The following is a 12,742-nucleotide window of genomic DNA, read 5'->3' as shown; positions in this document are numbered from 1 at the left end:
CTGAAAAAAATTATTTAAAACTTATATACAGCACTTTTTCAAAGGCTACCATTGCGTTTAACTTCAGGTGATTAAGAGGAACATGATTCCTAGACTAAAAGCATCCAAGAGCTTCAGATCAAGTGCTTTCTGATTTGTCAATTTAAAGCTAACTCTTTCTATTGTTCTTTAATTGATTCTTTTAGTTTCTTCAAATGCATCTTTAGCTTAAAGAAATTGAATGCAAAAGGAAGGAGACAAGGACATTTTATGCTCCTCTGTTGAGTGAAAACATGAACTCTAAATTATGTTAGAGTAAGCCGAAGCCATATCACATACCTTTCGGGAATGAATTTCTTTCACATACAATGGCAGTAGAAACTCAGATATACCTTCAAGTCGGATTCCCTTCTTGGTGACTCTCAGATTTCCCATACCATCCTACAAGCAATGAAATATAGTTCACTTTTAGGTTAATTAGAGAATGCGTATCTGGCCAAAATTTTCTTAGGGCTAAATTGAAAAAAAAAAAACCAAAAAACAGTGAGTTCAAATCCACGATGATTTAAGAAAAAACAAGAGACCGGAAAGATCACAGCCTTTTGTATCCAATAGAGGACACTACTTTGCATGCTAAGGGGAGGGGAGCTAAAGAACCTGATAGGTCCTCTAAATTTTATATGAAACTATTATTTATCTGTGAATAAATATTTTCCTCAGTATTAGTTCAACCCTTGGTTAGATGTGACATTAGTTATGTGATTATTAGCAAACATTTGTAGAGTCCTAATGATATTGTTACAAGTATAAGGCTTACCCAACATTTCCATTTGTCTAATAATTTTCACCACTAATTAATAATTGGCATTGGTTCATCTGAACAAAAAACATGATGAAATACATGTTCTACCTGACAAACATTTGATTCTGGGGAGCTTGATATAGTTAAAAATAATGTCGATGAGACAGAATTAAATCCGGGTTGAATTGGATTGAAAAATGCACCCCATCTATAGTAAACAAGTAAGAAACCAGCTATATAACAATACAAAAAACAGGAAGCTACTTTTTGTGGAGAGACAGTGGCCATTTTATGACATTTGCTTCTGGCTCATGTTTGGGATGTCTAATTAGGAATATTTGGAGAGGAAACAGCTAGGAATATATGGTGTTCAGAACATTCCCTGGAAGGAAACAGTGACTGCGATGCTAAATATGCCATTCATAAATGAAATTAAGAAAAGAGGAAGTATAAATAGTAATTAAATAGCTCACTGAGATAATTTATAATAGGTTTTAGAACAGTATATCCAGCAGAATTATTTTAAAGGGCTAAAATCTGTTAATAACATAGGACTTCTGATAAGTATGTGATGTGTCATGAAAGAAACATGTATAGGCCTGACGAGTCATTTTATTTCATGACTCAGAAAAATATTAGGTATCACATATTCCAGCCTTCAAAATCGTGAGTAAAACCTTATAACAAGGAATAGTAAGATTGTAGGTAAATGTCATGAGTAGCTTTGCTACACATTCTGAATAATCAACCAGTACATCTGTAGAAAGCAATTTGGAAGTGATACATGATTAAGGCACATGTGAATCTATCAAGAGGATAACTATTAGGTAAAATGTACACACACACACACACACACACACACACACATATATATATATATTTATACATATATATATATATATATATATATATTTTAAATTAGAGAGAATTTTTTGAATAAGGATTAGTTCTGCAGGCAGGGAAAGGTGTTACATACATCTAGATAAGTATTTATTTTGCCTGGGTAAATATGTGTGTGTGTGTGTGTGTGTGTGTGTGTGTGTGTGTGTGTGTGTACATGCATATGTGTATATGCATATACACATATGTTGGCACATCTTTGTACTATTTCTCTTTTTGGTGACACTGGAACTTACAGAATCTGGCTGTAGTAGAATTTGCCTAAGCCTCCTCTGTTTCAACTTCCAGATTGCTGGGATTAGGGTAAAACACTCTGCACACCTAGCCTTTGTATAGATTCTTGGGATGCAAACACTAGTCTTCACACTTCTGAATCACACATTTTGACTAATTTATCTGGTGGGCTATCTCCTTCCCCTGCTCTATCATAGAAGAAGAATCAAGAGAGAGCATAGTGATATAAACTTTTACCTTCTAGAAGTAGAAAAAAGACAAATGGGGTAGTACAGCCTCGTGATTTTAGTAGCAGAAAGTAATCCCCTAGGAATAGAGTAAGGAAGAATGAATTAGAGACAATAGTGAGGGAAAGTGAAAGAGGAAGATGTGTTAGAAGAGGGAAGGAGGAAGAGGGAATTTTAGAAAGTGATTGTGAAATGGTAAACTTCAGTATTCCCATGAAAGGAGAAATACTTCCTTAATGAATTAAACTAAAACTTTCTAGGCAGGAACGAATTCACTGAGATAAGTGTAGAAACAGAGCTAGGACACCCGTGCCTTGCATGGAAACCAACTGAACATGAGTAACTTTATATGAAAAATTATCAGTGAGAAACTATGATGATGACAATACACTTCCCGTTTAACTGAGACAGGAGACATTTTACATTTAAAAAAATAAAGAAGAAAAAGAAAAAGAAAAAGAAAGCCATAAGGATGTAGTATTCTTAGGTAGTAAAAAAATTATTTTCCTCGAAAAAGTCTATTTCTCCTTAATAAATGAATGACACTTTCTGTTTATTTCTCATTGAAGTGCTAAAGCAGATGTCTTTAGGGTGAGAGAAAGAAAAGGAAACACAGCAAGTGGAGATTTAAAAATAGTAATATAGTAATATTATGGGTAAGTTAAATGTGAGAATTGTGAAGAAAACTTTATCAATAGAAAATCCAACTTTGTCTTTTATGTTGTTCAAGGTGAGGGAATTTGAGGGGATTTCTGTAGCTATAATGATGCTTAAGAAGACACTAATACTATTTGCAAAGCTAAGAAGACAGGCAGAATTCTCTGGAATCCAGAGAGATAAGATAGCTAGAATAACTACCATAAAAATATTTTAAATCAGGGATTTTCTTGGCTAAACCTCACTGACAGTATCTATATATATTCTCAAATGCCTGCTGAAAAAGATGTGTTCTGAAATGCTCTCCATCATTTCTGTGGAAATATCAAATGTACTTTCTGCAACTTCTAAGAAAAAAAAAAGCAAATCCTATCACAAATGTAATTCTTATTCTAAATTTATTTTAAAATTCTTTAATAATAATCATTATAAATTTAATACATAATGAAAAAGAGAAAACTGGATGTGTAACGTTAAAAATTACACTGCTATTTATGACATATGTGTTTAATTGTAGAAATCTTTCAACTTTAATTTGAGTATGTTTTCTCTTTTGTGATAAAATTATGATCCTAGGCATTTAACTAATTATATCATGTAAATTACTTCAAATGGAATTCCCCTGTGTGAATTTGTACTAATTCTTACAGAATGCTATAGTTCTAACAGAATATTCCACCATATCTTTATTTATCTCACTTTATATTTATTTTGTCTGCTCTTAAAATTGAATAATTTTTCACTTTTCGTATCATCTACATGGTGTTATTGAATTTAAACTCTCTATTATATATCCATGTTCAGCATATGATAGATTGCCTGATCCTAAATCTTCTATTAAGTCCAATAATATTTATGAAATGCTAAGAAAATCTACTTGCCCTTCTCCCCACTATCAGAAATTCTGTATATACTTACTGCCAAGTTTCTGATTCACTATCATCTTGGTCCTTTCAACACCTTATGGCAAATGCAAAAAATTTCTCTTGAGGATGACATTGCCAAACACCAGAGTATAATAGAAGCTAGCATACCTCTCTTGTATGCTTCTAGCTTGGTTTTGTTACATTCATGCAACTCAACCATCTTTGTACTTTAAATTTTCATCTCTTTATCATACATGTTTATTCTTCCCACTATTAAATTGGTATATATTCGTTATATAAGTGATGAGTTTCATAAAAACATTTTTGTTCACAAAAACCCAAGTAGTATATAGCCATATTAATCAAATGTCATTTCCTCCTTGTCCACCTGGCCCTTGGTGTTGCTTGTCTGCTTCCTTTGCTCAGATATTGCTCCTACTTTTATGTCATGTATATTTTCATATTTGAGAGAAAATGTAATACTTGGTTTTCTAAGTCTATCTTTTGTGACAATACGAGATACCACACTTAGCCACTTTCATTCAAAGGATTTCATTATTCTTTAGGACAAAATAAAACTATTATGTGTATACGAGTCATATTTTGTTTATATCTCTCTAACAGATAATAATACAATAAGTTGGCATTGCACATATTACTACAAAACATGTTTGTGCAGATAACTCTGTGTTAAACCTACTTAGATTACATTTGTAATAGTCTATGGGATAGTAAAAATAGGTCATATGGGAGACCTAGTTGGAGAAACTCTGGCAGATGCCATGCTGGAGGAGCTGCTTTGGGTGTGTGAGTTTCCTGAAGATGGCCCATTGCTTTGTATGATTGTGATGGTTGACTCGTGGAGAGATAGAGACCCCGAGGCTTCATCCCAGGATTTCTTCTTGCTTCCACTATGCATTTTCATGGTTTTCATTGATGTATTCCTAATTTTTCTGACATTATGTGATTGGGTAAAGAAAGATCTTTTCTGCCTGTAGTGTGGTATGATTAACTCCTGAGTATTAGCCCACTCTATTTGAAAACTTTATTACAAATCAACATGAAGACGAACTTTTCATGAAATAAGGCTGCTAAGATAACTTGATGATTTTATAATATTTGGTAATGATTTGATAGAATTCCTAATCTGATTAAAATAATTTTAAGAAAATAAGATAGTTGATAGAAAACTGAAAATTAGAATCAAGTGTCCTCTTTGCATAGTAGTAAAGGCTGTATAGGATTAGAAAAATAGTTCAACGAGCTTTCATGTATTACAAGCATGTAAACTGCACTAGGAAGAAAAATGGGTTTGGAACAAATTAATGGTCAAACATTCATTCTAGACTAGGTACAGGGAGGAAGCCACAGGCCTTGGTATGCAAGGTCAAGAACACAGAGTGGTAATTTAATTCCATAAAAACTATCGCTTTAATTTATAATGAGCTTATGGAATGATAAATTAAATACTACTTCTTTGACCTTATAATCAAGAATCCTGTGGTAACTCTCCTTTGTGTAATATTTTATCTTTTTTTTAAAAATGAGTTAATTATTTCTCTTACATAAAGAACCTTGTCTTAGGAGATATAAAATGACTAAAGGAAAAAATTAAAGTTGTTGCAGCCTGTTTTGCTTCATCCACTAAGTTTGTGTGTGAGAGAGTATGAATTTTCTCTTTTTTTTCCTCACAAGCACTTAAAGAGTTTAAAGAGTTCAGAATTTCTTGTAGGTTACAGGATGTGCCAGCCCCAGATAATTAAGTTTTATTCTTGTTAGCACTACCTGTGTTGGCCCTGTAAATCACCTGCTGCTACTTGATGACTGCTGTTTTGATTGGAGAGTCCTAGAGTATCAATATATTTTGAATTTACAAATGGCTAAGTACATCAACAACATTTTGAGATAACTATTGGAAACCGTAATTTTTTCCCTTTCCTATTGTTTTCCAATTTGAGTTAATTTCTGGTTTAGGGATGGGTGGTTGTGCCCTCTTTCTCTTTGAGCAGCGACATACCATCTGACAGACCTGTGTAGGCTTCCTGCATACTGCCACAATGTCTGTAAGTTCATATGTGCATCGGTCTCATTGAATTTAGAGGCCTTGTTACCTAGATGCCTTTCATCACTGGCTCTTATCCTCCACCCTTTTCTCATAGATCCCTAAACTATGAGAAGAGGGAATTGATGAAGATGTTATATTTAGGATTCAGTCTGTGCATTGCTCATTTGTGAGTCTCTGTATTTGTTCAATCTACTTCAGGAGGAAGCATCTTTGATGGTGTCTGAACAAGATATTGATCTCCAGGTACAGCAAAATATAATGAGTTACTCTTTGGCAATGTTCCTTTCGGAAGACCATGAGTTGGTTTTCTCTTATGATTTCTATTTTCATTAAGTTACATGCATTTTATCTCTTCTGAAAAGGTTAATGGTCAGTTTGTTTATGGCCTCTTACCTTAAATACACTTTTTAACAGTTAAGTTTACAGGACAAAAGCTAAGAAATTTCCTAAGTATTTGAATGTTCAGCAAACTGTAGCTCTTTTTTCTTGAAAACAACAAAAAAATAGAAATGCTAATTTTAAGTCACTCTTACAAATTTGATATTATTGACCTCAAGCACTAAGTGACCTAAATTTTTTGTTTTCTTTATTGAAACACACACATATCTATTTTTTTCTACATATGCGCATTACATGTCTGCTTGTACAAAGGTACAGTGGTCAGAGGAGGTGTTAATTCGTCTGAATATAAATTCATGGATAGTTGTGAATCAATGTGTAAGTTGAAGCCAAGTCCTATGGAAGGCTATCCGGTGTTCTTAATCATTAAACGATTTCTATAGTATCCTTTAATCTTTAGCACAATTTTCATGTCCTGATTTTTAAAGTTCCAATTTTCATGTATTTTTAATTTTTTTAAATTAATAGGCCATGTCTTGCAATAAAATACTATTTGGGGAATTTTTTTTTTTTTATGAGAGAGCAGCAAAACAGTATCCTACATGGGACTATCAAAAGGAGAATATTTTAATTACATGAGTTGTACTTAAAAATTACATCCAAAACTGTGTAATAATTTCATAACAACTTTTCCTGTCCACAACATTTTTAATCTCTTTGTCCAGTCTGGTTTAAAGGGTCCTTAGTGCCTCAGTAGAGTTAAAACATGACAAAACATTAACAGTGAGACAGTAACGTAAGCATGGCCAGTTTATTGATAGGGTGCTTCAAACAAAACCTGTGTCTATTAATCAAATATGCATATACAATAATAGGCTATTTATTAACACATTCTTATTTTTATGAATGCTTGCATGCATTGTTTTTGTTTTTTTTTAATTGGGAATATTTCTTTATTTAGATTTCAAATGCTATTCCCTTCCCCATCCATAAGCCCCCTATCCCCTCTCCCTCCCCCATAAGGGTGTTCCTCCTTCCCATCCACCCTCTCTTACCCCTCCCCCCTGAGTTGGGGGGAAGCCCTTGGTTCTGCCAAGGTTGAACCCCCAGTGCAGGGGATTATTAGCACTTTCAAAGAGAGTTGAGAGAAAGAGCAATTACAAAAAGTGAATTACAGATTTTAGACATTTTTTTAGAGGCAAACATTGTCTTTTAAATAACTAGTATTATACATTTCATAACAAGGCTAGAAGGGAGTTAGGTATCCAACTTATGGTTTTGACACACTAATGGTATCATTCATTGCAACCTTCAATGTATATGAAGAAGTAAGCTTGTAAGTGATAATAGATTGAAATCAGAGCCTAATTTGATAGTTATTTGTGAAATACTAAAATATACTGGTTTTAATAAACTGAAAGATAATTCATGGTAAAGGAAATATCAAGCTTTATTAAAGGAAAATAAAAATCACATTTGAACTTTCGCTATGCATTCATGAATGTAAACTGTATTGATAAAGTACATTCCATTTCTAGTTCCTAATTAGAGGAGAAATAACCTATCAGAAGGGTAAGCATTTTCTTTTTCTCACTTATTTTTGCTGATGTTATTTATACATTTTAATGAGCTGTTTTGCTGCAAGCACAGGAGGGAAAACAAACAGAAGTTGACAGCTGCTTTATAAGAATGTTTTTATGATGATGTTTGCTGTATGCATGTACTTTTCTTCAGTTCAATTAGCTTACTTATTTTTACATATAATTAAGAAATAAATAGTATTGTGCTAGCAAATTGATACATATGGAAATTTGAAGTTTGTCCTCCAGTTCTTTTGCATTCAAACATTGCTAAAGGGTATTGTTATTACCAAGATCTCTATCATCCAAAATATCATTTTTTCTTTTCCAAAATGTTCTTGCTCAAACTAAACAGTTTATTGATCTCTTGTGTTGATATATGAAAGAATATATAAGATATATTTGTGTGTTAAAATATGACAATATTTATTGTGGTTAGTTCACATGACTTAATTATACCAACATTCCTTCAGGTACATGGATTACTTTTTCTTAACGGGCAATCACTTTAAAATACTGAAATATCAATTAGACATAGCTTCTGTGTTAGGGATGTATGTAAGCTTTAGTCCATTTCCCTACTCAGCATTGGGACCCATAAGTTCAAGAGCTGTGCAGGCTCTGTGCAAACTGCCATAGTCTCTCTGAGTTCATATGCGCATTGGCTTTACAGTGTTTCAAAGACCTTGATTAATCAGTGGGCTTCATCCCTCTTACTTTAAAAATCTTTTTCTGTCCACTTTGATGACTGCTCACAAATGAAAGAAAAGTTTTCTCCAATGTCCTCTCACTGGGTATACAAACCACTTGAGGACCAGGATCCATGTCCAGTAGTAGACAGACAAGAGAAAATTAACTCAATGGAAGTTTTAGAGGTTCTTTGTCTCATAATTCTTTTATATGTCTTTTTTCTGCCCTTATATGTTATTTACATAGGTATTACGGTTTCCAGGCTTTGTGTTTGAAGGATTTCTGTATGGGTAATATGTCTCTTTCTGCTTCTGGATGTGTTTTTTTAAGCTTTGAATGCAGCTCTTTTACTTTTGTTTGCTCGTTTTTGTTGTTGAAATCCTGTCCTACAGTGGTTTGTTTGCTTTTATTTTTTATTGAATTTTATATGATTATTATTAAATGTCTGTTTGCATCCTAATGACAGAAGAAAGGAAATGTGTCAGTTTGTGTGAGTAGGGAAGTTGGGGATCTCTGGAAGTAGTTGGGGATGGAAATCCTAATAGGAATATATTAAAATCTATTTTCAAAAGTATTGAATATTTCTCCAACTACTCTATGATGCGTTTTCTTTATTTATTGTGAAATAATTGATTATTAACATGGTAAACATAGCTGCTTAATAGAAAAACTTTTAAGAAATGGAAATGTGACAAACCATTTAGAGTCACAATCATCTAACACAGTATAAAATGACGTTCTTAGCGCATTCTATGAGATAGACGTAAAGAACCAAAAATGTTCTCAAAAATTGGCATATACTTGACAGATTTAGAAAATTAAATTATTATAAATGAAACATTGTGCATATAAAAATCTATGTAAAATAATTCTATGTCCCAGCAGGAATAGTTAGAATAAATAATATAATACCTTTGCAAATGTGTTTTAACAGTAAGACATCTTTAGAAGACTCCATTAGGAAAATATTTTTCTTTGTGAAACTCTAATATGTGTTATATAGTAAAATTTGTAATCCACATGAAAGTTATGCCTTGGATTAAGGTTGCATCCTAGAAATGACCAGTCGTCTTGGTAGAGACAGATTATGGAAGAATAAATTAGGTTATATGTAATGGTATCAAAATGAACATTGTAGTATTAAATAGGGCATCTGCAAAGGGTTTCTTGGATTTCATGAAAGTAAATAATAATGCTATATTACCTGAAAATTGTCATCGCCAAATGAGTGACTGAAGGATTTCCACATGTTAATATTTCAATAAGTGTGTGCAGCCCAAAGGCTTGCTATTATAAGTGTCTCTTCCAACTGTGTTTAATAGTATGCCAGAATTGTATTCAGTGATAAGAAAGACCCATTTTCAAACCAATTTAAGAAACCATTGCTTGAATTCTCACTTGGAAACTCAAAATATGCATTACCATATTGAACATGCTGTAGAATAAAGCAGTAAAGGCCCAAGAAAGAAGAGAATAAAAGAGTGCTTAATTCCTATATCTCCTTAAGTGTTGCTGTAGAGGGTATACACAGTCTTTCATTCTGTTCAGTTCAGTCTCCCTCAAGCCTTGGAATAGGCTAAAAAAATTACACAACATTGCCTATTAAATAGGTGTTACTTCAGAGCACCAGTGGAAGGGGAAGCCCTGGGTCCTGCTAAGACTGAACCCCCAGTGAACTAGACTGTGGGGGGGAGGGCGGCAATGGGGGGAGGGTTGGGAGGGGAACACCCATAAGGAAGGGGAGGGGGGAGGGGGATGTTTGCCCGGATACCGGGAAAGGGAATAACACTCGAAATGTATATAAGAAATACTCAAGTTAATAAAAAAAAATAGGTGTTACTTCTTATTGTCAAAAAAAGGTCAGAGGGGGTGTGGTCCTGAGGATGCTTCTGGTTGTGTATTGTATATCTGCCTTCCTGTTAGCATATACACGTGTATATGCTTGCACATGTATCAGTGATCACAATTTATTTTGTTAGGTAAAAGGAGAATCACATCTTACCTTGAGCAAAATTTTGTGCATTCATATGTAGATGTTGATTCTTGAACGCCAATGTTTTATATACACTAAGTTCTCATGCTACCTCCTGGCCCCATCCCTAGGCCTTTAAATTAAGAGCAAGACCTTAAGCAACAGGTGCTCCAGATAGCAATAGTTACTAAATCATTGTCTCAGAATTCCTTCAGGTTTCCTGAAGAAACCTTTTTAAGTTCTGAACCAATCGTTTTCCTCACTGTATTTGAATCACTAAAGCAAGGTTTAATGTTTCAATAATGTTAATGAGTGGGTAAGCTGATGATTCAGAAGAAGACTGCCTCCTCTATTTCACTTAATCACTTTATGACAGGACTAGAAGTTGTAAGTGGAATCTAATTACATAACTCTACATAAGAATCTGAATGGTCATTCTTCTGATTCATGTTTTTAATAGTATCTCTTATTCCTTCCATTATTTCATTCATATCTATTCTTTTTTAACTAACTCATTTGCTACCATATACTTCTTTGGTTTAGACCTGTTTCTCAAAGCAATGGAAAGATCGTAGAGTATTTCCAGAACACAAAACCTTTAAACAACTGATTATTATTCATATAAACTAATTTAAAGGAGTTTTTTTCACTTGGGAAAGCTTTTGTCCTGTACATTCTTCATATAAGTTGTGTATTAGGATATTCTTCATATTAATCTGAAGGATGTGTGAAGAAGAGATGAAGGAAGAGGAGTAGACTTGAGCAGCAAAAGAATGTAAGACAAGGCACTTAAAGGTGTTCAACTCTTTTGTGATGTTGCTGAGGGAACAGTATGTGAGTGACATTAGAGAAAGGTCAGGAGAGTCCTCTCTGTATCAGGTCACATACGACATGCTCATCCTCTCTCTTTCTAGCTCCTCATTTTCTTTCTAGACACTATCTCTCCTCTCTTTTGATCTCCTCCCCTTCTTTTATCCTCATCCTGTCTTTTCTTCCTTTTTAGTTAGATACACTATTGGAGAATTAGAATACAATATTCTCAAAGGTTGATTACAGATTAACACTACCTCTTGACCACATTGCCTCCTGCCTAATATTCAAGCTCTTGACACAGGCTAATTGCACAATTCTTTCTTTAGATATTTTCTTCTTCCTTTGATTATCCCCCTCATATTTAACTTGTGAATTGAACTAATGACATCACATTTCACAAAAACACTTTTAGAAGACGCTGAGCCCACAATTCCTTCAAGACCTTTTGTAGGGAGGGTGATAGACTGTGTTGTTCTGTCAGTCTTTGCTTACACTTGTTGTCTGATCAGAAGCAAATGTGCAGCTTTCATAGTATTTAGCCCATCTTGATGCCTATATATATCAAGGGTCTCAACTACTTAATATCCACTCCCAGAATATCACAGAACAATATTCCAGATAAAAAGATGCCTCAACTTGAATGACTTTACAGTATATCCCATAACTGGCATATATCATTCTATAATCTTCATCTGAATATTCAAAAGAAAATATCTACTACCAAGATATATCATATAATAATATTCAACTTTATCCTTCATAACTGTAACTGATTTAGTATAGCTTTTTTTAATTTTGATACTGTAAGTCTCATAACATGCATCCTGATACAAAGCAAGTAATATTTTAGCAGTGATCAAGCATAAAAATATGTAATAGTTTCACATTAAGAACCATGCTTTGATAAGTTATGAAAAATACAATAATTAATAGCAAATAATAATAAGCCTATTATTTTACAAACATTTCCATAACATATCTTCTCCTTCTCTTTAAAAATTTAGAGTTGGATTGGTGGGGAGGTAGGAAGGATCTGTGAAGATATGATGAAAGAGAATCCATGATCACAGTATATTGTATAAAAAATATTAAAATGAATTTGAAACATCCACAAAATTAACTCGTGTGTGTGTGTGTGTATGTGTGTGTGCGTGCACGTGATTATGTGAACATGAGTGCAGATACCCAAAGGGGCCAGAGGAGCACTGGGATCTGGAGATAGAGAAAATTGTGATCTGACTACCTTGAGCATGGAGACCTAGATTTAGGACTTCTGCAAGGCCAGCGCATGCTTCTAACCACTGAGCACACTCTGCAGCCTCCTACTTTACTGGAAATGTTCTGTTTGTCTATGTTTAATACATTTACTGCCATGAGTCCCACTTCATGATCATTAACTACTTGATTTTTTTTGTCATTTAATGTCATTGAGAAAAAGGATGACCTAGTACTTTTTTTCTATCATACTAAGATATAATTTACATATAAGTATTTTTAATAATGCTTTATAAATATCAAACGAGGTAAAAATTAGGTCTTGCAGTACAAAAAAATTTCAGGGAAGAATACAGAAGAATGTAGATAGAATGACAGAAAAGAATACAGAAAATGCAGTGAA

At 33.5% G+C, this 12,742-nt stretch overlaps 1 protein-coding gene across 4 annotated transcripts in view; it reads right to left on the bottom strand.

The window, feature by feature from the left end:
• The window catches only part of Sgcz (sarcoglycan zeta), a 1,080,539-nt gene that overhangs the window by 184,910 nt on the left and 882,887 nt on the right, over positions 1-12,742 (bottom strand). For all 4 annotated transcript variants that reach the window (NM_001108875.2, XM_039094728.2, XM_039094727.2 and 1 more), the window contains exon 3: positions 319-420. In NM_001108875.2, coding sequence (NP_001102345.2) covers positions 319-420 — 102 coding nt within the window. The remainder of the gene's footprint in view (positions 1-318; positions 421-12,742) is intronic.

The sequence above is a fragment of the Rattus norvegicus genome, chromosome 16 (assembly GCF_036323735.1).
Source record: "Rattus norvegicus strain BN/NHsdMcwi chromosome 16, GRCr8, whole genome shotgun sequence".
Lineage (NCBI taxonomy): Eukaryota > Metazoa > Chordata > Mammalia > Rodentia > Muridae > Rattus > Rattus norvegicus.
The sequence above is the reverse complement of the archived record's forward strand: the minus strand, read 5'-3'. Positions and strand labels throughout refer to the sequence as shown.